The 27,217-nt window shown below is 49.2% G+C and overlaps 9 protein-coding genes across 9 annotated transcripts; 3 read left to right on the forward strand and 6 right to left on the reverse strand.

Annotated features, from left to right (window-relative positions):
- Positions 1–181: 181 nt before the first annotated feature.
- On the reverse strand, positions 182–4,021 carry FMAN_03934 (putative MSH6-DNA mismatch repair protein; the record flags this gene model as incomplete). Its single annotated transcript, XM_041824150.1, has 5 exons — positions 182–856; positions 904–3,305; positions 3,353–3,515; positions 3,571–3,624; positions 3,677–4,021. 5 exons carry the CDS (start codon positions 4,019–4,021, stop codon positions 182–184), a joined length of 3,639 nt encoding a protein of 1,212 aa, XP_041689660.1.
- A 1,168-nt stretch (positions 4,022–5,189) lies between these two features.
- FMAN_03933 (putative exopolygalacturonase) lies at positions 5,190–6,781 on the reverse strand (the record flags this gene model as incomplete). The annotated part of the gene is made up of 5 exons (XM_041824151.1): positions 5,190–5,761; positions 5,812–6,012; positions 6,062–6,202; positions 6,252–6,342; positions 6,392–6,781. 5 exons carry the CDS (start codon positions 6,779–6,781, stop codon positions 5,190–5,192), a joined length of 1,395 nt encoding a protein of 464 aa, XP_041689661.1.
- A 999-nt stretch (positions 6,782–7,780) lies between these two features.
- On the reverse strand, positions 7,781–9,525 carry FMAN_03932 (uncharacterized protein; the record flags this gene model as incomplete). The annotated part of the gene is made up of 3 exons (XM_041824152.1): positions 7,781–7,811; positions 7,921–8,505; positions 8,558–9,525. The coding sequence occupies 3 exons, from the start codon at positions 9,523–9,525 to the stop codon at positions 7,781–7,783; spliced, it is 1,584 nt and encodes a 527-aa protein (XP_041689662.1).
- A 361-nt stretch (positions 9,526–9,886) lies between these two features.
- On the reverse strand, positions 9,887–10,625 carry FMAN_03931 (uncharacterized protein; the record flags this gene model as incomplete). The annotated part of the gene is made up of 2 exons (XM_041824153.1): positions 9,887–10,355; positions 10,402–10,625. The coding sequence occupies 2 exons, from the start codon at positions 10,623–10,625 to the stop codon at positions 9,887–9,889; spliced, it is 693 nt and encodes a 230-aa protein (XP_041689663.1).
- Positions 10,626–11,320: 695 nt separating this feature from the next.
- Positions 11,321–12,705, reverse strand: FMAN_03930 (uncharacterized protein; the record flags this gene model as incomplete). The annotated part of the gene is made up of 2 exons (XM_041824154.1): positions 11,321–12,029; positions 12,086–12,705. The coding sequence occupies 2 exons, from the start codon at positions 12,703–12,705 to the stop codon at positions 11,321–11,323; spliced, it is 1,329 nt and encodes a 442-aa protein (XP_041689664.1).
- Positions 12,706–13,270: 565 nt separating this feature from the next.
- On the forward strand, positions 13,271–16,672 carry FMAN_03929 (uncharacterized protein; the record flags this gene model as incomplete). The annotated part of the gene is made up of 5 exons (XM_041824157.1): positions 13,271–13,701; positions 13,749–14,604; positions 14,655–14,782; positions 14,829–15,001; positions 15,051–16,672. The coding sequence occupies 5 exons, from the start codon at positions 13,271–13,273 to the stop codon at positions 16,670–16,672; spliced, it is 3,210 nt and encodes a 1,069-aa protein (XP_041689665.1).
- Positions 16,673–17,584: 912 nt separating this feature from the next.
- Positions 17,585–20,533, forward strand: FMAN_03928 (uncharacterized protein; the record flags this gene model as incomplete). The annotated part of the gene is made up of 1 exon (XM_041824158.1): positions 17,585–20,533. One exon carries the CDS (start codon positions 17,585–17,587, stop codon positions 20,531–20,533), a length of 2,949 nt encoding a protein of 982 aa, XP_041689666.1.
- Positions 20,534–20,753: 220 nt separating this feature from the next.
- Positions 20,754–24,319, reverse strand: FMAN_03927 (uncharacterized protein; the record flags this gene model as incomplete). Its single annotated transcript, XM_041824159.1, has 4 exons — positions 20,754–22,730; positions 22,790–23,440; positions 23,533–24,005; positions 24,058–24,319. 4 exons carry the CDS (start codon positions 24,317–24,319, stop codon positions 20,754–20,756), a joined length of 3,363 nt encoding a protein of 1,120 aa, XP_041689667.1.
- Positions 24,320–24,737: 418 nt separating this feature from the next.
- FMAN_03926 (uncharacterized protein) lies at positions 24,738–26,790 on the forward strand (the record flags this gene model as incomplete). The annotated part of the gene is made up of 3 exons (XM_041824160.1): positions 24,738–24,840; positions 24,893–26,083; positions 26,150–26,790. 3 exons carry the CDS (start codon positions 24,738–24,740, stop codon positions 26,788–26,790), a joined length of 1,935 nt encoding a protein of 644 aa, XP_041689668.1.
- Between the last annotated feature and the right edge of the window lie 427 nt (positions 26,791–27,217).

The raw sequence follows: 27,217 nt of genomic DNA on the forward strand, positions 1-27,217 counted from the left end.
GCATGTCTGTCTCAATAGAACTCCATTGCAAACGCCTATTTATCCCCTTGTGACAACTCTATCAGAGGTCGTCAGTCCGAATACATGTGAAAGTCGACGCCATACACGCCTTGCAAGATATCACCAATTCCTCTAGAACCCTGCCTGTTCCTCCTTTGTTCCAAGTCTTAGTTTTGTCAAATTACAATGCCTCGATAGCATTGAGAAGAACATCCACTCCTGCGTCTCCCATCTCGCCTTTATCGCCGAGCAGTGCACCGATGTCGCTGAGAATACCCAGCGGGATGTAACATCCCGTCTTTGCCTTCTCAAGACTATCCTTGAGACGGCTGGTGTGTTCCCATTCTTTGGCAGCGACTTCTGCGCGGTCGATGACGCGTGATGAGATACCGCACATGGCGGCGCAGTGCATACCGAAACTACCCTCGGCGACACCGTCTTCTAGCTTGTATAAGAAGGTGACGCGACGCTCATCGTCATCAACGTGGATCTGCATTCTTCGTGCTCGGATCTCGGGATGGTTCTCAAACTCTGTCGCGAGAGAGTGGTAGTGAGTAGCGAAGTAGCCGACGCAGCCGATGTGAGTAGCGACGTGGTGAAGAACAGCTTGGGCGACAGCAACACCATCGTAAGAGCTTGTTCCACGACCGAGCTCATCCAGAATGACCAGGGATCGAGGTGTGGCTTCGGAGAGAATCTTCTTGGTCTCGGACAGCTCAACAAAGAAAGTAGATTGAGCGGCGAAGATGTTGTCGTTGGCACCGAGACGAGACATGATGCGATCGACGGGTGTGAGGCGTGCGAAAGTGGCAGGGACGTAGCATCCGATCTGGGCCATGATGACGGCGACACAAGACTGTAGTTGTTAGCATCGGGAAATGATAGGGGGAGGATGGAACTTACCATGCGAAGGACGGTGGATTTACCGGCAGCGTTGGCTCCAGTCAACAAGTTGATCTTGGCCTGGTCACCACCAAGCTTGATATCGTTGGGAATGAAGTCGTCAACTGTGTTCATCATACAAGGATGTCGCAGCTCCTGGAAGTCAACAGTGCTTCGCTCCTCGTCCACGAACTCAGGACGGCAACTTGGCTGGCCGAGTGAGGCGGATGCCTTGGCTAAGCTGACAAGACAATCCAGCTGCGAAATAATTTTAATGGCTTGCAGCCAGGTCTCATAGTCAACATCGAACTTCTGGAAGAATCGCGACGCAACTTCGCGTACAAGTTGTGAGTGTGTCTCTTCAGCTTCTTGAAGCTCTCGCACAAGTTGGGATAGTTCAGGGAAGTACCAGCGCTTGACGTCCTTTGTCGCTGACATTTGACGGAAGGTCGAGGGGACCTTGACACTCTTGGGAGCCTCTAATTGATAGATCTCCTTGCCGACGTCTGTAAACTTCAGGAGCTTGCACTTAAACTCCTTCTTCTTCTCGGCCAAGAGATCCTCGAGTTGCTGCTTAATCTCCTCGATACGATCGGAACTCTCGTCGAAATCCTCTTCGATACCACGCTCGGGAATGAGTAGCTTCTCGTCGCGCGCCTTGCTACGATCAAATGCTGATCTCCAATAGCTCAAAGGCTCATCGAGGTTTGGCATCGACGAAATCAAGCGGTCGACGAGACCATTGCCACCCTTGTAAGATCCCAGTAGGCTCATGGTGTACTCTATCTGCTCAAAGCCTTCCAGGACCTTGACAAAGTCCTCGGGTTTGCAAGCCCCGGCGTGGATTCGGGAGATGAGTCGCTCCAAGTCGGGCATCTTGACGAGCTGTGAGGCGAATTGTTCGCGAACTGTCTGATCGGCATTGAGCATCTCGACAGCATCGAGACGTTCATTGATGCGATCAATGTTGCAGAGCGGGTGCGCGACCCATGATCGGAAGAGACGTTTTCCAAAGGGCGTGACGCACTTGTTAAGTAAGCTGAACAATGTACCCTCGGAACCGCCATTGACCGAGTTGGAGAAGACTTCAAGGTTGATAAGCGTTTGCCCATCCAGGATCAACGTTCCATTCTTCTGAATTGGGTTGTAGAGCTCGAAATTGCCCTGCGACAGCAAAGGTCTCTCAAGCTTGAGGAACCGCAAGTATGAGATCAAAGCACCAGTTGCCGACATGGCCAAATCATCATCCCGTAGTGACTGGAGAATCTCGGGCCAAACCTCCTCGTCAGCATCTTCTGACTTGAAGTAGCCTCCACAGTCGAGTTCGCGGCGGGTCTTATCCGCCTCCCAGAACTCTTCGCCTGGCTTGAGGTGTGTCCAGATGGTGGTTGGGCTAGTGTTATTCTTGAGGATACGCAGTGCCTTAGTAGACAAGCGGGACTTCTCAAGAAGTAGTTCTCGTGGGCCGGTTTGAGCGATGAGGGTCTCAAACTTGGTCAAATCCACATCGTCCACAAAGGTAGAAAGATAGAAGCGTCCAGTGGCAGTATCGGCAAAAGCGATACCAAAAGCAGGGAGGTCGTCCACGACAGATTCTTTGATAGCGACACAGTAGGAGGCCATGTCATCTTGCAACATGCTACCGTCGACAAGTGTTCCGGCTGTAAGGATGCAAGCAAGCTCACGGGTGATGACCTTGTCGGCCTTCTTGCTCTTGTCCTGTCGCTCGCGCATCTCTTTACCCAAGTTTGTCTCCATCTGATCGACACGAGCAACCTTGTATTGTTTGGCGATAAACTGGTTCACCCAGTGATCAAGTGAACTTTCAGGCACTCCGACCATGCGCATGTTGACCCGGTCTGTCATCTTGAAGTCGAACTCCTGATGACCCACGGTGGCATCGTTCTCGTATAATTCATAAAACTTGCCCTTCTTGAAGAAGACAATCGTATCCCAAAGGTTTTGCTTGATCTTCCAGTATTGGGTCTCGAAGGGCGAGAACTTGTGCCAAGCAGCAGGGGGGATGTAAATTGTTCGCTTGTCGTACTCGGGATGGTCGGGCTTTCGCTTGTCTTTATCCATAATATTGGCAAGCCAAGGATATCTTTGATCGGGATCTTTGGTGTATGCCTTCTCCTTATGTTTGGGGTCCCTTATGGCCACTCTTTCAGCAGGCTTGACGACCGGTTGCTTATTGGTAGAAGCAGCATCATAGCTCCATTGTGAGGCCGTAGCGCCTCCCACATCATCCATCAGCTCATCCTCTTCAAGAATGCTATCCTTGATATCTATTTCGGGTTCGGGGATGGGCGATGACTTATTGGACCGCTTTCGGGGAGCAGCGGGCTTTGAGGATCGCTTTCGCTTCTTGGAACGAGAGGTATCGTCGTCTGATTCTGATGCGATAAAGTCATCCATAGTGTCTGCAATCGTTAGAGCTGAGCAGTGAATCAGACACAGCGAGACATACCGCTATCGTTTTCTTCTGCCTCTTCCTCCTCTTGTTCTTCGTAATCGTCCTCATCCCTAACAACCTGTCGTACTCTAGTTCTTCGACGCGAACTTGCGGGCCCGCCAAATTGGAAGGGCTCGTCTTCCTCTGAGGATTCGGCGTAACTAACGACCTTTTTGACCTTGGGGAGCATCAGTGGCTGATCTGGGTAGTATCTTGCATCGCGAGTTTCTTACCTTTCGAGTCGGACTGCTGGGGAGAGCGTCGTGATCCATCTTATTGGAGGGCTTCTATCGCTCCGTGTCAGCTCGTATCACTGTGCATTCTCGGGGCATTCTTTACCTTCATGGTTGAGTCGAGATTCTCCTGGGAGCTCGGGGGCTCAAGAGCATCACTATCAGGCACGGGGGTCGTTTGCTTGATGGCGACAGTTGGCTTGGGCTTGGACTTGGAGAGAGGAGTTGTCTTTGGCAGAGAATTTGCCTTCGTTGTTTCTTTCAAGCACGAGGATTGCTTGGTCGTGGGAGAGGCTTTTGCAAGCGGAGATGATGCGGGAGCGGCGGGGGAAGAGGGGGGCGCTTTTTGGAAGAAGGAAACGATTGAACGCTGCTTGGCTGAAGAAGTAGTGGCAGCTGGTTTGGTCGATTTAGCGGGCGTTCGGGCCGCAGTTGATCGCTGGCTCGTCATGATGGTGAATGGCCTCAGCAGTGCGCAGCGATTGAATGTGCTAGGCAGGGCACCCGACAGGCGTGAATCAGGTCAAAGAGACGGTGGACAGTATTCTATGACGAGTATGTGTCGTTAGGCAAACAATCAGTAACAATTGACAAATAAACAAAAGTCTGGACGAAAAAGAATGGGTAGGTGATTGAATGAAGTTGAGGATGGTGGACGGGAGCTTCAGAATGGGAGAGCCATGTCTTTCTTAGATTGAGCTGGTAGTCGCGTCAAGTAATTTACAGGGTGCACGCGTCCTCACGCGTTAATTGGAAAGTGACAGCCCAGCAACCGAGTCTAGCGAGTTTTTCGCACTGGGCAAGCACGCTCGGTACGCGGCGACCGTTCAGGAGCCCCACTTGCCGGCAGTTCTTATCGCAACCCAATCAGCATTTTCTTTGTGATCAGATGCAAGAACTGCTGACCTACTTACCCTGGATCACGCTCAGCTCGCGCCGTAAATGATGATGGTGGCAGAGATCACTGAGTCAAAGACTACTTTAGTTAACGCAGTGAAAGGCTTCCTCATCTTCTTAGCTTACGCTTTCGACCGAATGACTGTAAGCTGATAATGTTAATAGTAATTCATTATTGTTCAAGCACATCAATCCTTGCTTCGTGAAGTTTAAGGAACCGTATCGTCTTTTTGCACGCCTGATTGACGACTTTATTTGCTACCAACTTGGTAATATGCAAAACAAAATTTGATTTTTCCTACCGCATAACAGGATCGACGCTTTATTACCCTATGCTACAAAGCAATCTGGCGATTAAATGTGCCTCCTAGTTCCATAATATCGTAGCTCGGTTGCTAAGGTCAACTCGTTCAAGACATACATCCAGAACAATCATCACGACAACCATTGAACACATCCTATCAACCGCCTTGACCATTTTCTTGGCCGATTCTTTCTTTCTCATAATTGAAACATTTCTAACTCTCTACGAGCTTATTTCACAGAATGTGAATGATGCTATTATCAGTTACCTGCACTAACCTAGGCTCTTCGCCTTGCATAATTTGATTAGATAGCACAAATAAGTACCAGGCACTTGTTTCAAAGTCAAAGTCAATGGCCAAAGCCACATCAATATCCTATCTATCATGCAACGCTAATCACCCCAAACCCCTCATTTCTTAACCGTTGAACTTTCTAACCTTGAAAGGGCTCGCAGAAGCCTGAGGCGCAACACACTTGTTCGCCAAAGCAGCTTTACCCGCGGCACTAGTAGCACTGACACAATCCACACCAATATCCTTAACACCATCACACAAGAACACAGGGTCTCCACCACAAGGAGTCTTGATGTTAAAGTCCTTGAACTTGATGTTCTCACAGACGGCATCCTTGCTAGTCGAGCAAGTCAACCTGGCAACAGCGTTACCGTACTTGCCGGAGCTGTAGCCGGTGAAGTTGTCGAAGAGAACGTTGGTGATGTTCATGCGAGAGGGGTACTGGGCGCAGGTAGTAGCGTTGATGTTGAAGTAGCACGAGTCGATGAAGGCAGTGTACTCGTTGTTGCCGCCCCAGAAGTTGCGGAAGGTCACGTTGTCGATGAAGCCGTAGCCAATGTCGGGTCCGGCCCAGGTCTTGAGACGGGCGCCGTGCTGGCCGTTGAGCATCCAGACGTTCTCGATGACGACGTCCTTGACGAAGGACATCTCACCCTTGTACTGGCCGAGAGAGCCGATGGACTGACCGTGGGTGCCTGATGTTATTAGTAAAGAGTATGGGATGCGAGGAGTGGAGTAAGCTTACCGTTGCAGTACATGGTGTCGACATGGACGTTGGTGGCGTTGCTCTTGGGGGAGAAGCAATCATCACCAATGTCAACCCAGGCACGCTCGACATTGAGGTTCTCAACGTTCAGAGAGTCAAAGAAGTCAGTGTTCTTGGGAAGAGCAGTGGCGTTGGTGGAGCGAGCAGTGCAGATGACGTCCTTGAAGGAGATGTCCTTGGCTGCAAGGAATCAGTACACGATCATCAGGCCTTGGTTAGAGTTTCTTACAAGTGACGACAAAGTTGGTCCAACAGGGAGAGTCCTTGAAGTGAACACCCTGAATGTCCAGGTTGGTGGCGTTCTGAGCATAGAACAGAATAGGTCGGAGATAAGCGTTGGTAGTGTCGAGAATCTCCTTTCCGGCAAACTCTGCATAATATTAGTATAAAGTCTAAAAACTGTTGAGTAAGAAACATACCGTTCCACCATCGCTGACCGTTACCGTTCAAAACACCCTTTCCGTAGAGCTTGATGTTCTTGCCACCCCACTTCCAGAACATGATCGAGTTCTACAACCATTAGTCTCAACCCATTCATCTTGAAATTTCAATGACATACCTGGAAAGGATGCTTATAAGCATTCTTCTGCCAATACTCCGTATCATTGGTGAACTTAATCTCACCCTCAAGATGAACATGAATATCATTCAAAAAGGTGAGATCAAGGGGCTTTCCAATGACAAAAGTCTGACCCTTGGGGAGATACAGAGTACCTCCCTTGTTGGCCTTCTTCAAGCCCTTATAGAACTCTGAAGAGACATCATCATGGTCGTTCTTACTATGTCTGATAGTATAGACCTTGCGATGACTTCTCTTGACGGGAAGTTCATAGGGATGCTTGGCGCGGAACTCTTCAATGCTACGAGGAACACCGGCAGGGAGGTCGATGGCCTCGGCGAGAACGCCAGCGAAGAGGGAGAGGGTTGAGAAGAAGCTCGAGACCTTCATTGTGAGAAAGATTGACGATGGAGAAGATGAGTTGGCTTGAGGATCAGAAGAAAGGAAACATAGGGAGGTTTAGAGGTTTTATATACAGAGAATGGATGATCATTTCGGAGGTACTCCCGAATACATGACCCCCAGGCCCCAGCATATCAAGCGGGTCTAAACTGCATAGTAGCTAGCTACCTTGGTTTAATGGCCCTCGTCTCATGTCAAAAAAGTTAGCAAACCCCAGATTGGAAGTGTTGTATTCGCTAACAAAGCGTCGTCTACACTGGCCCTCTGATTAAGCTTGTTCCCAGCGGGCGCCTTCTCATTCGTGGACTGTAAATTATCCGCGGCTCAGAGTTCCCGTGGAGCTGTATTTCCCCATTCTTAGCGGTAGATCACCCCGCCCCCATCGACGCTGGGGACGAAGGTAATTCCCCCGCAAACCCCAACGTTAAAATTCGAGGGGGGCAACGCGACCCGGATCGACTGTTTGAGAAGCGGTGACATTTCTTTTACTGTTAAATTCAAGGATCAGGGCTTTGGTGAAGGGTTCGTGATTCTGGGGTGTTGGGCGGTCTGGATGCGCGTGCGGCTGGGCCTGACCCTGTCATGGGTTTCAGAGCTGTAATTAAACTTAAGGATAAAGAACTTTAGATGTAACCCTGCTAGGACCGACTTATCTACGGACGGACATCATGCGAGACTGCAGAAGACTGGTCTAGAGTTTGGCTGAGGATAGAGTTAATCTAATCATGTACATGTGCGGCGCAAGATGGACTGTCAAACGCTTGGATGTATTCATATCAGTGAAGTTAGAGCCGGAGGACACATTCTTCTTACTTTCATGGTGCCACGAAAATAGGGTTACCGAAACTGTGCTTCTACGGCCAGGAGAACTGATAGTGAACGATGTATATCTAAAGTCCGTGATAGTTAAGCAAAGAGGAACTTATCCAAGTCTCCAGCTCTGCTCTGTGCTCACAAGACATATGAGGCCCTGGCTTCACTATCTCGTCAGGGGAATGCAGTCAAAAATCGATAATTCCTACAGCTATTAATCTAGTGTATTCTAATCCGCTAAGCATCTATAAAACAACTTTTGTGGCTCCAGATTCAGTCACAAATATCCAGAAGTCAATGCCCAGGCGCCTTACTCCATGTTCTGCCCAACATCCCTCTCCCAGTCTCTCTGTGCTTTCTCATCAGCCGTCAAATCAGTCTCAGACGACTGGATTTTTACCGTGACGAAAATCAGCGCTACTCCAGTACCAGTCCAGAATCCAACCTGACATTGACTTGTCGCATCAAGATTTTCGGCACCCTTGGAGTCCTTTTGTGCCGATGTTGCCATCTCAACAACACCCAGCCAAAATGCCATGCCTAGGTAGAGTAGGCTGGTGAACAACAAACTCTCCACTGCCTGAAGATGATTAGGTAGGGATGTTGTGATGACGAAGCTGGTGATATTGAAGGTGATGTCTAATCCAACTATCGCAAGGATCATGGCGGGGAAGATGAATGCCCAGGAGAGGAATGTGTTTGACATTCCGCTGTCGGGAATGATTGAAAATAGGATCGATGAGCCGAGGAGACCAAGGCAGAGAATGATTAGGAGTCGTCGTCCGTTGAGGATATGAAGAACAAAGCTGCTGACGAGACCAAGAATGAAACCTCCAGCTGCGAGAGGAATTAACCAAGAGGTGGAAATTGAAGGCCCAGAATATAGGACTGATTCGATGCTAAGAAGTATGTTAGCTGAAAAAGGTATTTGGTGGACAGAGCACGACTTACCAAAAGCTAGCGTAGAAAAGAACCAGACTGAAGGATCCGTAGGACACGAAGAGTGCAACGACCAATCGACTCATGTACTTCGTATTGAAAACCTCTGCTGGCACAAGAGGTTGTCTGGCCCTCCATCCCTCAATGTGAACAAACAGCGCAAGACCGATGATACCAAAGATCAAGGCTACATAGCCCTGGGGTGCATTTCCTCCATCAGTCAATGCATACGTCACCAATGTAAGCGCTGGTACAACGGTAACCGTACCCAGCCAATCCATCTCAAGGTCAATCCGTGCATCTCCATGGCTCTTTGGAATAGTCAGAAGGCCAACGATGCAGGTACCCGCACAGAAGAATGCACCAATGAAGAAATACCATTTCCAGCCAAGGACCTGAGCGGATAATGCGCCAAAGAAGATTCCAGAGTAGAAACCGATGCAGGAAAAGGCACCAAATATGCTGAAAATAAGAGTGTTTCGTGGACCAGGACGATAAATGCGTGACATGATAACGACACCAGACGGCAGGAAAGCTGAAGTCCCTAAACTCTGCATTGCTCGACAAGCGATGAGCATAGTAGGATTCTGACTGAAGCCAGCAATGATGGACCAGACAATTGACCAAGCATGACCACCCAGAAAGATCAACCTTCCACCGTGAATCTCAGAGAGTCTGGCGAAAGGAAGGATTAAAACAGCCGTAGTGAGATTGATGACAGCAGCAGGCCACGTCCTAGCCTCATGCGAAGTATTCGCTAATGAAGACAAAATGATGTTGAAATCAGAAACAAAATACTCGCCAATAGCTATCGAACCCGCGATTGTAAAGATGAAGCCCAGCTCTGATGAGAGATTTGAGAAACATGCTGGGCGGTGTCGATCTAGAGAATCGAGTTCTTTCTGATGAGACAATGAAAGTTTGCGTGGAGCATTGTGTTCTTGTTCGAGAACGCCGCTCGGAATGGCTTTATCAGCCATACCGCGGTAAAGATGAAGATTGGGCAGGGTTCTGATTGTGGTGACAAAAGATTCGGGGTGATGTTTTCGCTAAGTTATACCGTTTCGGGTGTGGAGTTGTGGACTCTGGATCCGCTGTTGTTGGAAGACGGGGATGGAGATAAGACGGGCAGAAGTGGAGATATCTGAACGAAAAGGTCGTTTGCAGCTGTGACTCTTAGGTTTATTATCAAATATCAAATAGCCGAAATTCGGAAACATGGCTTTGCGGAAGATGCAGATGCATTGTTTCTCGAAAGGACTGCAAGTTTGTAGTCGGGAAGAACCGAGTGCTTACAATGACTATTGGACATTCTGATCAATGCAATGAACTATATGCGAATTACATCTCGTTAGGGTGTGTAGTCCCCCAAGCCCTTTCCAGATGCTGGCAGCTTATCGCAAAGCTATAAATACTCGAACAACCCTCCAGCCTTTCGATACTCGATATTGCCTCTTTCCAACCGTCTGTCTGACGATAATTCTCCCAAGACTCGGAATGGGAAAGCCCAATAAAACCCATGAGAACTGATCTGGGCTTTCCGGCTTCACTTCTTGCTGGAAAGTCGTTCTCCACGCCCCAAGCGTGAGCTACTCTAGCATCACCAGGAAAAGCTAGTCTGAGAATCTCCTGAACCTTTGACGAGAGCGTTTCTTTCTTTTCGTCCGAGATGTCTTTGGGGAAATACGCAAGTATGATCTCAGTGAAAGGAGACCCAAGAACATCTGAGGAGGGAACCATCTTGATATGTTTGGAAAACTCTCCATACGTGCAGATCTTGGGAATGTCTTTGACTGCATCAGCGCCGTATCTATACCAGTTAGCTCTTTTACTCCAAATAAATGTATAAAACCTACTCCTCAGCAAAGCGTCGATGTTGCTCAATCGACTCAAAGTCGAAAAAGCACCAGATCTTCAATGAATCAACTGATTCTAAGCCCCAGTAAACTCTTTGTGGACCCCCAGGCTTGTTGATTACAGTCTTCCAAGCGTCAGTCAGAATTTTCCCCTCTGGAGTGGTATGGTCCATGATATTCATGTTGGGCTTGACGCCCATGCAGCCGACTTCGGTCACGGTCATTGTGTAGATGGCCATATCACGAAAGTTTCGCGAGGTATGCTAATCATAATGGTTTCGGCCTCCTTTGTAATTATTCTCAATCTTGCTGCCTGGAAGATTGTCACTATCCTTATTAATACCTTGTATCTCGCTGCCTTGTGCTCAATCAAATTATGCAACTGTCTGACAGGCTGGTGGCTCTTCTGCAGATTGCTTGCCTAAAACGTCCTACCTGTCCGCCAACAACCAGGTCGGATACTAAAGGCAGCAAATTTCTAACATTTGACGCGTCACCTTGGAAGCCTAAAATTAATTGGTATTTTTCAGTGTGTTGGCTTGATATATCTCGTTGAGATATCATAAGCTTTAACTATCAATCAACGCGTCACCTAACCCCCTTTAGCCACCTGCTGTAAGCGGGAGATAGCCAGCATGAATCGATCTGACAATGGATGCCTAATTCCCAATTTTGGTGATGAAACTCAGCTAAGCCAGGAAACCTACAGCTCTTCAACATGCCATTCACGAGTGATAAAGCGGAAGAGGCACCGACTTAACCAGAAGACCCTGTCAGTAATATCTTGTGTATCTGCATCGATATCTAAGCCTTCAAAGGAGTTGAACTTGCATCCATAAATAACGGCATGTAATATTCAAATGGAAGGCAGTAAAGCCAAGAAGCATCACAAAACCTTTTCGGGTTGTAAGCCAGATTTTCAAAATATGTCCTCCAGTCCCTGGAGGTCTCCATAGAGCTCGGAATCAGAATCATAGGACGGCACGCAAGGGCCTCTCAGCGGCGAAGACTCGGTAGAAAACCTCCATAAGTGAGACTTTTTGGTTCCGTTGAGGATCCAATAACCTTTGTACTTGAAGATTGAAGAAGGTATGTGATATGGGACCTTTGGATAGCTGTCGACATATGGGAGATGGATGACATCCATTTCCCCGTCAGTAGATCGCCACATCTGATTATAAGAATGACAAATTTCGGAATACGATCCGGTATCAGTTCTTTTTGCGTCCCACAAGATAGAATTAAAAAGAGTATCCGGCAGCGAAATGGCGTGTTCTGTCAGGGATGGCATCGCTTGTGCAAGGCTGTCTAGGTGAGGGCTGATAGCTGACCAGATATCTTCACGGTAGTAAGCTCTAAGCTGCCGTGACTTCTCGAGAGATAGATAAAGACGGCGTAATTGCGGGAACTGGGTGGATATTATTTGACAGACGTGCTTCAGATCTGCCTCATCAATGACATTGCAAATCCCGCTGTCGTATCGGGACTTCAAATTCCAACTTATCTCAAGTGAAGTTATGGACGCGAGGCGATGCGGTATCAAAAGTTGAGGTAGATGAGTTATCATTGCTTCATTGGCCATGATGATGGTGTTTTTAGAGTAAAGGATGTCGATAGCTTCGGCATAGCTGCGGTATTGTCAATTGCGATAATTTTGAATGTAGACGGAGATTGAATGACTCACTTTTGACGACATGATAAGAGCCATCCCATTATACCGATCCAACACTTTGAAGGGAATGAGCCTGGCCAAGAGTCGCAGTAAAGAGCTTCCCCGACGCTACAAGTATCAGCCCAAGGGCCATCGGGTCCTCCATGGGTCATTGGACCTGCTCGAGATACATCATGATCTGGTGGGAGTCGATGACAAACAGACCCCCACCAGATCCACGATCTTGGCTTCGTATCATCGACGGCTCGTAGTTTGATGCTGTGCATGTTCTCCAGGGCGATGCCACAATGGTTCTTTTCCAACGGTTGAATGAGCTCTGGATAGATGTCGGGATAATCGTAAGAGAAGTCCATATGGAGACGACGATTGCCGAAAGCCAGTATCAGAATGTATCTTCTGATATCAGGTGGGAGCTTATAGTACGCGCAATGCTGGAAAGTCGGCTTCGGCTTCGGCAGTCCAGGCTCTTCTGCAACATCTCGAAAGCCAGATGGAGTCAGGCATCGAGGTCGAGGGAGAGGATTGGGAAGAAGTGAAAGATTTTCGATGGCATCTTCTTTTTCAAGATCGCGTGGGATCTCGGGAATGTCAGATTCGCTTGGAGGATATGGAGAACCCTCAGAAATTCTCATTGTGATGATTCAGGTTGGTAATGGAGGTGAGAAGAACGAGAGCATTGGAGGCTCGTTTTAGCGCCCAGTGGCCTGAAATAAGTGATTCGAGCGCTATTTTACCTGAAACATGACCTGTGCATTGCCTTGGAGCCACTCAAGGACCAACAACATGTTGGTTGTGCGTGCAGTGCAGAAAGAAACGCATTGCGTCAGCTCGGGCTACGAGAATGATGACAAGTGCTCATGAAGCCAGCGAGTCTTCATTGTTAAATGAGACAAATGGCAATGAATCATAGAAGATAGCCACTGAACAATCTCAATACTTCACACCAAAATGTAGCTGCGTTGCCATGAACACTGTACCTCTCAATTCAGCCGCATGGGCCAAGAGCCAATAAAAACGTAGTTTTCAGCCTCTTGCTGCGTTTGTAATTGTGAAAGTCCTGCAGGAGGTGTGACTTGAACGTGGTGAAATATTACTGGTAGCCTGATTTTGGTCTGCGCCCCCCTTACACCTTTGCTTGTCTGTCACCAGAAAACCCTTCCCCTCACTCAACTAACCTCGAGAAAAGGTGTCAAGACCATGGCAGAGCTAGCACTCGCAGTCATTCCGCTCGGTCTCAAGACATGCTCTGGGCTTGTGAGCTATCTGGGCGGGCTCAAAGATCACGATGATGCAATCGCTCGACTCAAACGCCTTGCGGAATCCCTCGAAGGCAGTTTTCGCTTACTTGACGGTCTTCTGAAGAGTGGCCAGCTGAATTTTTCGACCTCGCAGGCTGTGGCTCAGACTCTACGTTGTCTGGGCAATTGCGAGGACGCCTTGAACGACCTCAAGTCTTTTGGGGACAAGATCTCGGCGACGACCACGCCTGACCCCAAGCTCGGAGACAAAGTAAAAGGCAGCTACCGCAAAATCGTCTATCCGCTGAGGCAAGCTCAGCTTGCACAGTTGGAAAATACATTGGAAAGCCTTTGCACACCTCTCAACTTGGCCGTTCAGAGCTTGCAGCTGTACGTTACCACTGAAACCTTCAACACTTTGACTAATTATTGCACAGAGAGTTACAAGCCACAATTTCCAATACTCTGAACTTGAACACTACGACACTTCAGAAAACTTCAGATGACGTGTTGGCTGTTGCTGCTGATGTATCTGGTCTTCGTGACCCCATGTCAAGTATCGAGACGAAGTTTCCATCACTTCAAGCTTCCGTCGACGGCATTGCTCCCCAGATTAGCATGATGATCCAAGCACAGTTCAAGTGCCAAATGGACGAGATCAGACACTCATTCCAACAAGCCGAGTCTTCTTCACTTCGGCGAAACACTCAGACAAATGAAATCCTGTCACGACTGCAAATTGATCGTCGAAACCCTGTCCCAGCCATTTACAAGCTTGCTGTGAAGCCAAGTGCGCTCTCTACAGTTACTTCTTCAGTTCTGGCCTGCTCTTGTCCCACTAGGAGGTTCCGCACTCGGAAGACACTTCGGCTTGGGCCACTATATTTTATTGACGAGACGATGACCGACTTTGCTCACTACAATGACTGTCAATTCGGTTTTGTAGACCATAAATACTCACGAAATCGTACAGTCAGATTATCCAGTATTGTTCGACTCGTAAACAAAGCTGTCGAACTTACGCTGCGTACGACTGGAGGAGCAGGCGGCTTTAGCATCAGCCCGTCTTTCACTTACTTTGCAGAGGTCGATGAAAACAGATCCCCTGCTTTCAGGGTCTTGAATCTTTGGAGGCGCAACGTGCTTGCAACCGAATGGGCTATGACAAACTGCCCAGAATTCTTCTTTAAGTCGATCATATCCAAACTGCAAGCTATATTCAGTTCAGGAACTGCAAGACCTACTGATCTCAGCTCACATGGTTCCTCGTTGCTTCATGTACTGTGTTTTGCTGTCAGTCCACCTCCTACAAGAAAAAATAATTTAGCTATTCACAACTTCAGATGCAATATTCTCTCCCGCCGGACCAGAGTTGGGACCAAAAGCAACTCGTGTATACCAAGGCCAAGCCATTGTTCGAGTTCCTTATCAAAGCAGGAACACCATTGTCGGCAGTTAATTCTGAGGGGTCGTACGTGCATTGGTCAGAAAATGAATATTACGCTGATGTGACCTAGGATGGCGTGGCATATAGTGGCCGATTATTGGGTGCTCCCGGTAACCATAATCACTGACTTACATGTCGAGGATGTTGAAGTAGCTTCAGTAACAAGGAGGGAATTCTTTACCCTTCGTCTAAGGCCGAAATACTCTATGAAGTATTTTGATTGGAATCAGAAGTTTTTTGAAAGTAAGGCACTCGTAATATTGTTACCATGTACTAAATGAAACTCTGATAGGTTTATTCGGACCACTAACGCTCGCCATTCTACGCACAGACATAGAGGAGGCGAAGCAACTGATCAACAACCGCCCGGAATGCTTGGACGAAATTAGTTTCTATAAACAGACTCCTCTGCACTTCGCAATAGAGAACCCGGAAATTCTAGAACATTTGGTGCAAAAAGCCAGTCCAGGACAGTTAGTCCGGTCAAGCATAGCATTTGATGAGAAGATAACCCCTCTCGGTAGAGCAATCTGGCTCAGTGCAGACATTTGTTATGCCCAGAAAGAAAAGAGCCGGACTTTTTGCCCTTGCACCACAGCGGTCGAAACTATTCTAGCTGCAGATTGTCCAATTATACCTTACCGCGACTTTACGATATCCACGGTACCATACCTGAATGGGTTTTCTAATGTATTCAGGCGCGCTTCGAAACATTGCAAGCATCTACTTGCCAAGCAGTTACAATCCTATCGGCGAGAACTGGAGCAGATAGCTCAAAAGAAGCTACCGAGATCGGTACACAGGGTTCATAACTCTTGGGTATCCGATACAAGCGTGAAAGCTATCGAGTGGGATCGAATACTACGTGAGAGAGGTCTGCTAGATTTTGGTCGTCTGTCGACAGCATTACCTGATGACCTGAAAAGATTGCCACCAGGGAAATATCATTCGAGACCTATATACCTGGACATTAACAACCCAGAAGATGCGTCTATCTTCTGGGATCTAGGATTCTCCGACATTGATGATCAATGGGCAGATTGGGCGCTGACACATGAGGCTGGCCCTGGCATTGGCAAGAGTTTTCGACGCTTTTTGGAAACTGTTAGACCAGCATATGCAATGTGGTTACATGAACACTGCCCGAACCTCTGGAGTTTAGTTTGTGAGCACCGGAAACTGGAGTCACCGGTCTTTGTTCTGGCGGAAGTCATTCTCGGTCTTTGCGACATTGATGATATTGGATGCGAGGAGATGGTACAGTATCTCATTAATTCTCCTATAGTCATCGAAGACACAGACGATTGCGTCTGTCCTTGCTCGCCCCAAGGGTGTACACCTTTTACTCATGGAGTCAAATTAATGGCCGCGTTTCACCACGGCCATGAATTCCTGCGATTATTTATCAGCAAATATGGACAAATCCTGAGTTTGAGTCAACATATAGCTGTTTTAAGGCAAGCGACCTTTCAGAAGCTTGGTATGGAACACACATGTATCCACAAACCAGACCACGTAGAATGCGGGTCGTCCGAAAGCGATTTTGATACTCTAACAAAGGATTCAGAGAAGGAAATGTACCTTGAAAAATTGGTCATGGAATACCAGGCATTTTTGCTCCGTGACGCTGACGATTCGCCCGACGAAGCCGGAGAGGACTGCAAGGATTCTAATGTTGAAGTGAGTACCAGAAGGTATTGGCGAGCTATGGAATACTGGGATTCTATCTGGCCATTGAGAGTACAAGAGATTGAGCAAGAATTGGCATCCTCGTGGAATCCAGATCAAGAGGTCTTGAAGAACCTTGGGGTCTCTCTTTGGCTGGAAGATGAAGGAGAAACGGAGGAATGGTCAGAATCATCAAATGAGGATCTGTTTCGTAAGATGATGGACGAACTGGAAATGATCGAATAGGCCATGATTGGGCGTTCATCTGTCGATTCGAGGCTTCAACATTTCAGTGCTGAGTATTTATAAGGTTACGAGATTTGATTAGGCGATAGAGCAACAAACTATTGATCTCACACTCAACAGGAACCGGAGAATGAGGTGTTATCGCCCGAGCGAGAGCAGCAACGTAGGTAGCCATTAAAAGCGGGAAGGCCAGTGTCAGATGCCAACTGAGTAAGAACGCGTTCCCGTGAGTCCGGCTGGAGATAGAACAGTTTTGCTACCTTATAAATTCCATCGGATAAATTTCTAAGTGAGTTAGACTGTCCGTTGAGTCAAGTTGACACTTCATACCAGTAAGTAACTTTCTTGTTATGGAGTTGAAAATGATGCAACACGAGAGGCTGTAGCCTAAGGTTGACCCACAATGCTCTGAAACCTGACGAATCATTTCTGTCGCAAGGGACAGTCAGCACTTTAGCTTCCCCTTGGCTTTACCTCATCTTTGACTTCACTTCATCTCGCCAACAACTGCGAAGTGATGCTACTGTGCTCGCCGATACACGTACAACAGCGAGCCACTAGCCTATTATTGATCTGGTATTATGCATATGACTTTTTGAGAATGTTTTGCATTGTATGAGCTCTTATTGACATCACACCACTCACCAAAGCTGTTGGCTTACACGGCCAACACGGCACAGCTCCCTGCAACTTGTGGCCTGAGGACACCAAATCCTCCTCTTACCTGGTATATATAACACACACTGCCCTCCTCCTTCGACCCCGTCCCCTCCTTTCTCTTACATCCATTCCACCATCACGTAATAATCCAAACCTGGCCCTTCATCACTAATGGCCAGATTCAAGAAAACAGAAAGACCATCAACACACATACAGAAGACTACTGCCCCTAAGCCTCAGCCCACTTACACCATGGCTGCTTCCGGCAGTGTCTTCTCTGAGACTCTTCAAGAGATCACCAACACCAAACTCCAGGAGCTGTCCCAGAGACGCTCTAGCTTTGAAGAATCCAAGGCGGCGATTCTTTCTTCCGTCCAAGCAGAGAAAGATGCGGTCAAGCGTCTTGTCATCTTGAGCGATGGTGTCAAGAAGTGCTTCTCTATTAAGCTTACCAAGGAGAACAAAGTCATCTTAGGTCGCACCAGCCACAAACGCCTCGAGATTGACCTCAAGAACCTCGATCGCTTCCTTGGCCAGGCCAAGACAGATCCCTCTGTGTCGCACAAGATGTTGGCGGCCTGGGAGGGGTCACTTACTCGTCAGCTTGATATGCAAGCCCTTCAGTATCAGTACGCCTGGCTCTATGGTGAGCTCGTGACCGAATGGCTGTCAGGCGATAAGGAGAAGGATCCCGAAGCTGATGTTGAGATGGGTGAGGCGTTCGAGGACGTCGGTGACCAGGCCAAACTTCAGTCCAAGATTGACTGGGAGGACACCGTCTTTCAAGCCGCCGACATTGATACCAAGGCCCTCAACAGTTACCTCGAACATCTTTTCGGCTGCAACAACAATGACAAGAAGGCAATGGTTAATAGTCTTAAGGTCCTTCGGCGATGTGTTTCTGACCATGAAGCATCCATCTCAACACCCAATCAGTTCACTGTTAGTTCCCTCAAGTGGATCATTCCCGGCCTTCACTCCTCTGATCTTCTCTCCAATGAGAAACGAGAAGTGCTCAAGGACTTTGAAAGTAACGATATGATCTTGAAGGAGATTGCAGACGTCCTCAACATGCGCATCAATGCCCTCGAATCATGGACGTGGAACTCTGAGACGCCTGTTCCCGTCTCGATAGAGAAGAAGATTAGCGGTGTCTTCAACATCCATATGCATGAGGACTTACTCCAAGCCATCTTCCTCCAGTATATTGGTGTTAAATGGAGTGTTTTCTTCAAGACAGCCTTCAAAAGGTTCCGTGATTCTGTAGCCTGGCAATCGGAGAGGCAGGAGATTCCTCGAGACGACCGGCGACGACTTGGCTACTACCTTGGTCCACTTTCAGACTCACCGTGCCTACAGCGTGAACGTGTAAAGGTCAATGAAGAGAGATATTTCATGGCACAGCTTATGGACTCTGTGGATGAAATCACAGGCACTGCCGACGGTGAAGAGGAAGCCGAGTACGAACGTTTCGCCGCCGACACCAAGAAACGCAAAGTTGTAGTCCCGGCTGTGCAGGCACCTCGGAGACAGCTGGCTAGCAAAGCATGCCGAAAGGCCCACCCGTCCACCGGTGGCGTGGGCCTGGGCCAGGGCGGTGCAATGAGGCATCGCAGGATCATGAATACAAACAACTTTTCTGCTGAGGTTGATTATTCTGATGAAGAGGAAGAAGAAGACGACGATGACGAGGAAGACGACAAGTCTCGCAGTCCAATGGCACTCAAGCAGACCTTGCTTCACTTGTTGTCTACAGAGATCACCATCAACACTCATCTTTACGGCGAGGTGACGGCATTCCACTCCGTTTTTGATGACTGGAACCCCAAGCTTCCTCATGACACTGTCTTCACGATCCTCAAGTTCCTTGGTGTCTCCGATACGTGGCTTAGGTTCTTCAAGAAGTTCCTTGAGGCACCTCTCAAATTTGTCGACGATGACGACTCGTCTGCACGCAAGAGACGTCGTGGTACTCCAGCAGCTCATGTTTTGAGTGATGTCTTTGGCGAGACGACTTTGTTTTGCCTTGACTTTGCTGTCAACCAGGCTACCTCTAACAACCTGTGGAGAATGCATGACAACTTTTGGTTCTGGTCGCCTGATCATAAGGTCGCTGTTAAGGCCTGGGATACCGTTGATGAGTTTACTATCGTCACCGGTGTTAGTGTCAACTCTACCAAGACAGGCACGGTCCGCATCTCCAAAGATAGCAATGTGACCCTTCCCATCGACGACTCACTGCCAGAAGGTGAGATTCGCTGGGGATTCCTTCGCTTGTCACCCAAGACAGGCCGGTTCGAGATTGATCAGAAAATGGTGGATTCTCATATCAACGAACTTCATAAACAGTTGCTTGACAAGCGCAAGAGTATTCTTGGCTTCATCCAGGCCTGGAACACATATGCTGCGACCTTTTTTACATCCAACTTCGGTAAAGCAGCGAACTGCTTTGGTCGTGAACACGTCGACAACATGCTTTCAACTCACAAGAAGATTGAGGAGCAAGTCTTCAAAAAGCTCTCAGATGGGCAAGTCACGAACGTGGTGGAGCTCTTGAAACAGGAAATCAGTCAGAGATTTGGTATCAATGATGTTCCCGATGGTTACCTCTACTTCCCCATGGAGCTTGGTGGTCTTGACCTGCAGTCCCCGTTCATTTCTCTTATGCAGATTCATGATGAAGTCTTCAAGAACCCATCCCAGCCCATGATTGACTTCCATGAAGATGAGCGTCACGCATACGAAGGTTACAAGCAAAAGTTCCTGAGCGGCAAAACTCGCCACGAACGGTACGCCCTTGACGAACCAGACTGGGTCCCAGAAACCCAACACGAGCAAGACACCTTTATGCCCTTTGAAGAATTCATCCGCTACCGCGAAGCTTTCTTCTTCGAGCACTTCACAGCTACCAACAGACTGCACCGCATCTTCCGGTCTCTCATGAAGAGACCTACCGAGAGCAAGGTTGAGACTGATGATGGAAAGATATCAGCTGCGATGGAGCAGTTGCGAGGGGAGTCGAATCTGCAGGGTATTACTGGATGGTGGAACAACATGGATGCGTATTGGACATGGGTTGCTACGTTCTACGGACATGAGATTGTTGAGAGGTTTGGAAGACTGAATATTGTCAATAGGGAGCTGTTGCCTATTGCTATGGTTACTTTGTTTAGGGATAAGCGCGTCAAGTGGCAGGGTTAGGTTGGATCAAAGTCTGAACGATGGATTGGATACTATTTATTTAAGATGCAATGGAATGCAGGGACAAATTGGAGAAACTCAGATCTTGGAATAATGTACTTCATGACTTTCTATGTTACCATACAAATTATGGGCTCTTCTTCAGCCAAGGCTCCCGTCCAGTAACGACATTCTGTGCCTCTGTACCTCAACAATCCCAATCCAAGTATCTATAGATATCTTAAAGTGCCCACTGTTCAACAATCTCAGCGAGGGTTGTCTCACTACCAACGTTACCCGGGAAGACAACAAAAGGCACGGAACGATGTCGGCTCGTCTCCTCATCACATCTCCATAGAGGCACGCCTGGAGCAGCCTGACCCACGATCAGAGCCCTCCTCATCTTGAGACCTTTGGTGGCTGCGTCCGAGGACGTGATTCCACCCTTGGCGATGATATATCGTGGCCGCACCTGGATGTTGACGAGGAGGCGGACAAGTGCAGCAGCTACCTTGGAGCCGATCTTCAGCGAGGAGATGGCTTCGTCGGTCTTGATCAACGTCCGTGAAGTCATGACCAAGACATCTCTGCCAGCGCTGATGAGCCTGGTAGTCTCTGAGATAGCATGATCTACCATTTTCTGCTCTTGTTCCGCAGACTGGATTAGCTGAGCTACATCGAGCTCAATCACTTCAAGGCCAGGACCCCTGCGCTCGCGCAACGTCTTGAGCTGCGCTGTTGTTTTGGGTACGTATGAACCAGCCAGGACGAGACCACCTGTCCTTGGAGCGTTGACATCAGCCTTCAGCGAGACTTCAGTCCAAGTCTTTGGTGGAATCTCTCTGATACCGAGCCTAGATGATACAAAGGCAGCTGCAGTGCGATAGATGAAGCGGTATCCTTTCTCCTCAGCAGCCAAGAGGCCAGCAACGAAGACATTCATATCAGAATCCGCGACGGCGTTAACAATAATTACACGGTCGGCACCACGCTGTCCGTTCAGAAGCTTCTCTTCGACCTTGGCTGGGCCACCGTAGCGTAGATCCTCCAAGGTGATGGACGTGAACGATGATGATGTGAATCGCGATCCGCATTTCTCGAGAATATACTCTCGAAGGTTGGAGTTCTTGTACCCGAACGTTGCATCCTTTGCAAATGAAGTCTGCGCCGCGGGGACCAGCAGGTCATCTTCCTGCACGTAATGAACATCGTCAATGGTGAACCTGCCCCCCTGACGGAAGAAAGGAGCAAAGACCCAACCGTCAGATTTACCGAGTACCTCCTCGACTGCCTCGGGCTCCTCGGGCAAATGACCGCGCAGCGTTGAGTCGCCGCGCAAGACTATTTCAAAGGCCTTTCCACTTTCCTCAGCGGCCTTTTTAACGTTTGTTGTGATCTCGACAATGAGATCCTTTGCTTCGGTGGGTGGGAGAGCTCTGCTGTTCGTCAAGATGAAGAAACCACGGCAGTCCGTGGCGAATTGCTCCATGAGGGTGTCAATATCCCAGACGGCTAAGACGTCGATATTGTTGCAGGTCTGAGTTCCTGTGGGGTCATCGTCGAGAGCGACGAGGACAGGCATGGCACCACTGTCAACGCGAGCCTTTGTTGACTCAATCAAATCGGTGGTGTACTCAGCCGGGAGGGCAGCCAGCGTAGCCTTTGCAGGCAACGGTTTAACGGAGTCTTCATACGAAGTAGGAGCTGAAACCTTTGCAGATGCACTCTTGCTCACGTCCGATCCAGCAGCCTCCCAGAGTCTCACCACGCCCGCATCCGACTCTCTAGCCCACCCACGAGCAGCCCCATCGATATATAGAGTATGAGCCACCGCAGACATAGGTGTATAACTAGCCAGCCTCTTGGCTTCATTCAGAACAATACCAAGATCCTTGACAAAAATCGCCAAAGCCGAGTGGGGAGTCCAATCGGCATCGAGCATCTGCGTAGCCCGGTTCTGAAACATCCAGCTCCAGGCGGTAGATTCATTGAAGATATCGTATACTTGCCGCGTATCGAGACCAAGACGAGATGCGAATGCTAGTGCCTCTGCTGCTGTTGCAATGTGGACTCCTGCGAGAAGTTGGTTGATGAGCTTGGCTGAAGATGCTGCGCCGACTCCGCCTTTGACGTTGTAGATGTTGGACTCCTTGCCAGCCATGGCGAGAATGATGCCGCGAACGGACCCAAGCGCTGAGTTTGTTCCTGAGCAGATCATCTATAACAAGTTAGTATTGATTGCCTGGTATTAAATCAAGAAGCACAGGTGATGCGTACCGTGAGATCACCCTTTGCTGCACGAGCAACACCTCCACTGACGGGCGCATCCACGAGGCTAAGACCCCTACCCAGAGACTCCAACTTGTCACCAATGCGGCGTGCCTCAGACGGCGGAACAGTTGAGCTGAGTATCACAGTCGCTCCATCGGATAGTTCCTCAGCAGCCTCCTTGCCGGCGCCAAACAGCACATCCCACGCCTGCACAGCATTCTGAACCATGAGGATCAGCGCAGCTGTGCCCTTGGCGGCTTCAGCTGGTGAAGAGGCCGCAATAGACATTTCACTCGGGCCACTGGCTGCGAACTTCTCGACTGAGGGAGCCCAAACGTCGTAGCCCTGCACGGAGAAGCCGGCGCGTACGAGGGACTGCGCCATCCCTTGGCCCATTGCCCCTAGGCCAACCATGCCGATCGTTGCTACGGATGGCGGTGTCTTTGGTGGTGTGACGTCTGTCGAATGTTTGCTTACATGGTTGCCAGTTGCATCAATTGACGTAGCTTTCTGGTCCTGCGTCTTGAATAGTTTGACTAGGCTGGAGACATGATCAAGGCCATATCCCTGGGCAGAGGCGAGCAGGCAAACCTGTTCACTGGCAGAGCACAGTGGCAAAGGAAAGTTGAGACTTTTGGACGAAGACGTGACAATGTTCTAGATCTGTGTAAGCGCACTGCACACCCCGTTTGAACAATTGACGGCGCCTCTGTAGAATACAAGACTGCCTCACCATGGGAGAAACTTACAATTTTATGTAGCAACGACTCAATCGACGGCTTCAGATGTGAATCTCCCTGCAGCATATGAGGTACAAGCTCCTCATACTCCGAAGAATTACCTGCAGCGTTGGTGATGATGCTGTATATCTCATTCGCGTCGATCCCTGCTTTGGACGCAAGGCCAGTAGCCTCAGCAGCAGTGACAGCATGCGTCGTCTCCAATAAAGAGCTTGTCAAGCGCAGTTTATTCGCTGCTCCAAGACCACCGGAAATGACATGGACGGTGTCATGAGTCTTTGATAGGAAAGATACGCTTTCGATGGCGGCTTCTGAACCTGAGATCCAGATGGAGCTCTTGGTTCTACTCCTTGAAGCGACGACCGAGCAGTCAAGAATTTTGATGTCAGGACGACCGGCTTCAGTAAAACGAGAGGCTAATCCTTGGTAGTAGTCTGGGAGAGCGAGACATTCGAGCATAAGTGACGCATCTTTGGGCAATGCTTGAAGCTGGTAAGCGAGACGTGCCTTGTAATGAGTCTTGTCTTTACCTACAGTGTATAAGACCAGAGGACGATCTGAAAAGCGTCTCAGTCAGAGTTTCGGTGGCCTTCTCTTCAATCCAGACAATCTGGCTGTGTTTGACAACATGATGGACCGAGTCTGATCGCTGTACTCGCTCAGCTCCGATGAGCTCAGCACTATCTGATGAGGTATCGTAAACTCTGATTGTGTGGTATTGTAATTGCACAGACTTTGCAATTTTGGCCTTTTCTGGGCTAAACCCGATAAAACCAATGGATAAATGAGATGGCATGGTTGATCGTTGTGCTGTCGTATAGAGATACCTTGAATCACAACAGCATGAGCAACGGCATCGTCCTTATAAATCGTCGGATCGCCTCGGTGCTTATCCCCAGCATTTGCCGTCCCTCTCAGCATAATCAAGCCCTGCATTTGCCGTACGTTGACAGAGAACTGAGAGCAAGCAATTCTATCCCAATAAGGTTAGATCGGCTCTCCCCGGACGGCGAAAGCGGCACGAAGTCCGCCCCCCTCCCATCGACTCATTGGTCCATTCTCTGATCCAGCGCGGTCATCCAGCCGCCCTCGATTAACCTCGCCCCGTGATATACATACTACCCCAGCACCGCGGTCTTCATACCGAGCCATCTTTCCCCAGATTGTCAGCCGCCCCAGATACTTGCACATTCCCCGTGGAGAACACAGCTACTATGAAACGAACCCGCACTGGCCCGGAAGCGGATGAGTACGGGCTGGGGGAGGCTTCGGACTCTGCTATTCGCGGATCCAAAGTATCGAGAAAGATACGAGCCTGTAAGCTGGTCTCCACCACATAGGGATAGTGAGCTTAACTGAGACCCAACAGGCCAGCAATGCCATATGCGCAAGATTCGCTGCGTCACAGACGAAGGGGCCCCAAAGTGCATACGCTGCACCAAGAATGGCTTTGAATGCGTCGTGAACAAGAATCTACAAGATCTGTTAGAGGGCGAATATGACTGGAAAAAGGCCATGGAGCAACAGTTGGAGTCCATGCGCGCCTCCATGGTTGACATGAAGGCGAAACTCGACAACCTGCAATCGACTCAGCAACAAATGGCGCTCGCGACCACGTCCCCTGAGACAATCTCCCGTCTCTCAGCTCCAACGCCTCATTTGACTGCGATGACGAGAGAGAACTCGCCCGATACCCATAGCGCATCTAAAGATGACAGTGCCATTGTCGATGCCCCTATGGTGAGCCTCTTTCGAGCGACGAAGCTACGTAACATCAGAAGTGATCCCAGTCGCGATGGTAGAGCAGCCCTAGACCGCCATCGCCAACCGGACTTCATCTCTCAGGGACGAATCACTCTTACAGAGGCAGAAAGTCTCTTTGCTGCATTCCAGGGCACCCTCAACGCTTATCTCTGGGGCGGTGTCGCCCTCGTCCACGATACTCTCTCATCAGCCAGGGAATCATCCTCACTTCTCGTCGCAGCCATCTTAGCCGTAGCCGCCCTCCACACCCAAGACGATGGCCAGAGCTTCGACCGCTGCTACGTCGTGTTCGCCGAGCTCGCTAGCCAGGCCATGTTCCAGCGATACCATACCCTCGACGATATCCGGGGTCTCTGCATAGGTGCCTTCTGGCTCTCAGACCTAAGCTGGAAGCTTTCCGGGCTTGCTGTGCGCATCGCTACGGAACTCAACATCCATCAGCATTGCGCCAGGGCTTTGCGCGGGGAGACTTCGCACTGCGAGAAAGCGAGACTGTGGTATCTACTATATGTTTGTGATCATCACTTCAGCATCGCGTACGGGAGACCGCCTGTGATTGCCGAGGATGTGACTCTGATCAACCATGAAGGATTCCTCGCTCTTCCTGGGGCCAAGGGTTCTGATATTAGGCTCCATAGTCAGGTCAGCATCTTCATCATCCTCAGCCGAACTTACAGAACATTTGGGCTGGATAGATCACGGGTTGTTGCGAATGATGAGTTTGATGCGATACGTCGCTACAATGGCGAGTTAGGGCACTGGAAGCAGACTTGGGAGGCACGACTAGGTGAACTAGGTACGTTTTATCTTGTAGCTGGGAAGCATCTTTTAGTGTGTATCGGTATCTGACATGATGCAACAGCGTGCGATCCGCAGATTGGCGATTATCCAAGGAAAGGAGTTGTGCTGCACTACCACTTCGCCCGACTTCTTCTATTCTCCGTCTGTCTGCAGGGCCTTCAACCAACCGACGACTATCTCATCTCTCTAGAGAGACAAGACTTTATCAATACAGTCGTAGAAAGCGCATGTGCAGCACTGCGTTTAATCCTAGAAGACTCTGATATGCGCCGAGCTGTGGTGGGAGTCCCCTTGTACCTCCTCACCACGATTGCGTACTCGTCAATATTTCTGATCAAGGTCTGTTCGTCGTGGCGGGCTGTTGTCGTACACCTCTCTGTAGAAGATGTGGTCAATCTCGTCGGTCCCATCATCTCCATGCTCAATGCGACGCAAGCATACACAAGACATGTAGCGCATTACATTGGGCAGGGTCTTAGTACCATGCTCGACAGGCTCAAGTCAGGAGATTCGGCGAACGAGGTACTCATGCCGCAAAATGCTGGCAACAGGACGTGGGAAGTACCTCAAGACTCGCGACCAGTTCAGCAACAGGATTGGGATCTGGGCTACGGTTGGATGATGGGGGATCAGCTTGGGATGGGACTGGAGTACTATCCTGGAGACTTGCTTGGGATCATTGGATCGCAAATGGCGGAGTAATCATACAGGCCATTGCCCGATTGAGTTCTGGAGTCATGAATTACAAACACACATAATCCTCAACAAGATCAATTTCTGCCAAACTTGCTTCATCAGTCGATGCCCCGCCGATCCACCCTAGGCGATTGTCTGTCCTGTCTATTGCCGCTAAAGCAATCTCGGTCAAGAGCCCCATCTACCCATGACTAGCTCCCCGGTCTGCCGAACTACATCTTCCACTCGGTGCGAAGACCGCCCTTCCCCATGCATAAGAGCGGCCTGCGTGCCGCGCCATTGAGCAACGGTCGAGAATCAATCTTCCTCCCCTCACTTGTGGAGATGACAATGCGTGCGTACCTTACCTTTCCCCATGGGGCGATCCACATTGAGTTTGAAGGCTTGTCCATGGCCAGCGGGCTAGTTCCCCAGGTTATAGCGTAGCATGAGT

This window comes from Fusarium mangiferae (assembly GCF_900044065.1).
Source record: "Fusarium mangiferae strain MRC7560 genome assembly, contig: FMAN_scaffold017, whole genome shotgun sequence".
Classification (NCBI taxonomy): domain Eukaryota; kingdom Fungi; phylum Ascomycota; class Sordariomycetes; order Hypocreales; family Nectriaceae; genus Fusarium; species Fusarium mangiferae.